At 32.6% G+C, this 3,949-nt stretch overlaps 1 protein-coding gene across 1 annotated transcript; it reads right to left on the minus strand.

Moving 5' to 3' along the window:
• Nucleotides 1–1,147: 1,147 nt before the first annotated feature.
• LOC128922191 (uncharacterized) lies at nt 1,148–2,034 on the minus strand. Its single transcript, XM_054231929.1, has one exon. It carries the CDS (start codon nt 2,029–2,031, stop codon nt 1,192–1,194), a length of 840 nt encoding a protein of 279 aa, XP_054087904.1. The 5' UTR covers nt 2,032–2,034; the 3' UTR covers nt 1,148–1,191.
• Between the last annotated feature and the right edge of the window lie 1,915 nt (nt 2,035–3,949).

Here is a 3,949-nt window from a genome sequence, read left to right on the forward strand (position 1 = left end):
GGCAGCGGACAGTGTATCTAGAGAGGAGCGTTGGTTAATGCAGTTACTGTGAATTAAGAGACTGCAGTTACCGTATAATGGCAATAAAGCCGACCAGCTAGCTCACGCTCATTCATTGCGTGAGGCTAGTGTCCATAACGCCCTGAAGACACTTGCATAGTGTGTCCGCTATTGATGGGGTTACCACTACTAAATTAGAGTCAAATGCTATTTCTTTTCGCTTAATAGTCGATCTTCATTATGTTAGTAAAGACAGTCTCTGCAAATCTATTTGAGATATTCCTATTCATATGTATCAAAGAGTCCCTAATTATTTGATATGAGTATTCAGCTGATATTTCTATACCCCAAAGTTATCTTGTTGGACACTATTATACACATTAAAATACAGTATACTCTCGAAAAGTAAATTCTCAGAAAGTAAATAATCGCGGAAAAGTTAATCACCTTTAAGATTACACATGCACCTCGAAAAAGTAAATTTTTTAATTTACTTTTCAGAGAGTGTGATAAAAAATTCGAAACGAAGCAAGCAGTGTTTTTTACGATGTTGCAAAAACACTTACTCTCTTGTTTATCGCGCCTTTTTAGTAAATAAACTCTCCTACTTGATCCACTGGTTTAAAAATGAAAACGATGCAAATCAGGTGTCAGACTTTTTGAATTGTCGTACAAAAATGGTCAGAAAATATATTGCAAAAGAAAAAAAAACAAAATAATATTCAAGATTTTTTCCCTTCGTAGTAAATACATATATATGTATGTAAATGTAAATATGTTTTTCATGTAAATCCATATGTTTTATTGAAGCAAATAAATGAATGAATTTTTTAAGTTTAAAAATGCATTTAATATTATAAAAACAGATCATTTATGTATATATTTGGAAAAGTAAATTATTCGAAAAAGTAAATTACCCAAAATACCAATCGATTTTATTTATTTATTTTATTTATTTATTTAAAGGAAATACAATTATAAATAATAATACTACCTATAAGATATAACAGCACTAGCTACAGGGCCTTCGGCTGTGGGCTAATATTAATTTGTAATACGTTAGTCTAGTTAAGAATTAGTATATGTACACTTCTTATTTTTAGTATAAAGTGTTATTAAATTGTAGATATATATATTTACATAGGGGTTTATTAATATAAAGGTATTTGTATAGTGAGTAATTAATTCGATTTAGATTAGATGTTTTAATTGGGCTTTGGAGATGAAATTGTATATTGTTTTTATGTTGGTAGTTGACGGTTCTTTAAGAAGTTTGGATATGGGGTAAGAGAATTCCCGTCTAATATTGCATAGAGCAGGACAGTGGTTTAATAAGTGTTCTATAGAATTCGTAGAACTATTACAAAGTCGACATCCAGGTGTTGTTGTATTGCGTTCCAGAATATGCTGGTGTGTAAAAATACAATGTCCTAAACGGAGTCGAATGAAAATTTTAATTTCCGGTATGCTGCAGGAAGAAGGGTATACTGCTTTAGTGCGCTCAGGATTTGTGAGTCGATAATGGTTGATATATGTAGACCAGGCAACCTTTAGTTGAATATACGTATACTTTTTAATAAACTTTGAAATATCTTTGTTTTCATAAGTTTTAACATAAATACACGGGCAACGTATGGTGTTTTTTGCTTCTTTGTCGGGGAGTTCATTGCCCTTTATGTCACAGTGACCTGGTACCCACATCAGTTTAATCTTTCTTTTACCTTCAATCAAATTGTCCCGAATTTCTTTAATTATAGTATTGCTGTTGGTTGGGTTTTGTACAGCAGATATTGTGGAAAGACTATCCGTACAGATGACATATTTACCTTTCGAAGACATGATCCATTGGGTTGCAACTTTTATGGCATATGCTTCAGCGGTAAAAACAGAACATGGAGGTAAAAGTAGACCTTTTGTGATGATTTTTGAGTTCTCGGATACCACTGCGTATGCAGTATTTTGATCGCTTTTGGATCCATCAGTATAAATGAATTTCCATCCTTCTAATTTCAGCTCACTTTCTCGTTGCATAAAGAGTTGTTTAAATACCTCTTTGTTGGTAGAGGTTGGGCAATCCAGATTCAACGAGTATGCTTTTAGTGCTGGAAGTAGGGAAAGCCCCGAGACTACGTCTTATTGCCGTGTGATAAGGCGCGTAGAGTTTCTTTAATTCGCTGCCTGCATGATGTCCGTAGATAGGAAGCCCATAGTCGATAATTGATAATAGTAGAGCACTCGAGATGTTGATGAGAGTTGTAGGATTAATAAATGAATGTCTTGATGTAAGGAACTTAATAATATTTAGTCTTTCAAACAGTTTTTTCCTTATGTATAAACAATGATCCTTAAATTTAAACTTAGAATCGAAAGTTATTCCTAATATTTTAATCTTATTTACAGTAGGTATATTTATGTCTCTAAACGAAAAGTTAATATTATTACAATTTCTTTTACGACATATATGTAAAATATTAAATTTTTCTAAAGATAATTTTGCACCAGATGTAAGAGACCATTCACGTAAATTATTAAATATGTCCGTAAATAAAAGTTTTATTCTATTCAAATCGAGTTGTTTTGAAAATATCAAGATGTCGTCCGCATACATACAATGGTCGACTGGGAATTTGAACAGAATTTGGCTGATTTCATTAAATGCTATTATAAATACAACCACCGATAAGGGGGAGCCCTGAGGTACTCCGTTTTCTAATGGTAAACATTGAGAAAAGTTGTTATGCACTTTAACTCGAAATTTACGATTGATTAAGACGTTTTTCAGTAAGTTGAATATCTTTGGTCCTAGTTTCCATTTTATTAATTGTTGCATAACAATGTGAAGGCCGATACGGTCATATGCTTTTTCAAAATCTAGGCTTAAACAAGTAACGTGTCCTTTGTTAGAAATAACTTTGGAAGAATGGTGTTCGAAGTGTAAAAGAGCGTCTATTGTACCATGGTTTTTTCTGAATGCTACTTGATTGTGACTGATTAATTTATTTTTCTCTGCGTACCACAATAAACGTTTAGAAAGTATTTTTTCTAAAACTTTTCCTAAACAAGAAAGGAGCGAGATAGGTCTATAGCTCGTGAGTTCCAATGAAGATTTACCAGGTTTGGGTATTGGAATGATTTCAGCTATTTTCCAACTTTGAGGATATGAACCTTTTGAAAGTATTTCGTTGTAAAGGTTTACTAACCTTTTTTTAAGTTCTTGAGGTATATTCTTTAACATATCGTAGGAAATCCTGTCAAAACCAGGTGTTTTGCCTCTAGCATTGGAAGTTACTAAATCAAATTCGTCAATAGATATAATTGTCTCTAAAGAAAGCGCTGAATTGTTAAGTTTATTAATGGGTAATATGTTATAGTTAAGAGCTTTCTGACAGACGTCTTATATCTTGCCAAACTTGTTTAGGATTGGATTTGAAATTGATGTTAGTAGTAAATTTTTCCAAGCAGGCTTTTTTTGCCTTTTTGCTTTGCTGTTTAAAGATAGCGTTGTCACGTTTGTATGTTAAAAGGTCTAAAAGGTTCTGCGTTTTATTGTATTTATACCAACTTCTTTGTTTTAGTGTTCTTAACTCTTTTAACTCATTACTCCACCAAGGTTTGTAAAGGGAGTTACATGAATTTTTTGTTTGAGGGATCGAGTAGTGAGCTGAAGAATTTATTATTTTACGGATAAGTGCAGCCTCTCGATTAATGTTATTGGAAACAGGGAATTTATCAGATATTGTAGAGCAGATTGCTTTATAATTAAACCAATTAGCTTTGTTAGTCAGAAAAATGGGTTTAAATTTTTTAATGGGTGTGAACGACTGAGTTCCAATTTCTATCGTCAGCGGGAAATGATCACTTCCGTGAAGGTCTCTACAGACTTTCCAAGTACATAATGGTAAAATATTGGAGGAACATGTTGTGACATCTACATGGGTAAACGAATGAT

Source organism: Zeugodacus cucurbitae, chromosome 5 (genome assembly GCF_028554725.1).
Source record: "Zeugodacus cucurbitae isolate PBARC_wt_2022May chromosome 5, idZeuCucr1.2, whole genome shotgun sequence".
Classification (NCBI taxonomy): Eukaryota; Metazoa; Arthropoda; class Insecta; order Diptera; family Tephritidae; genus Zeugodacus; species Zeugodacus cucurbitae.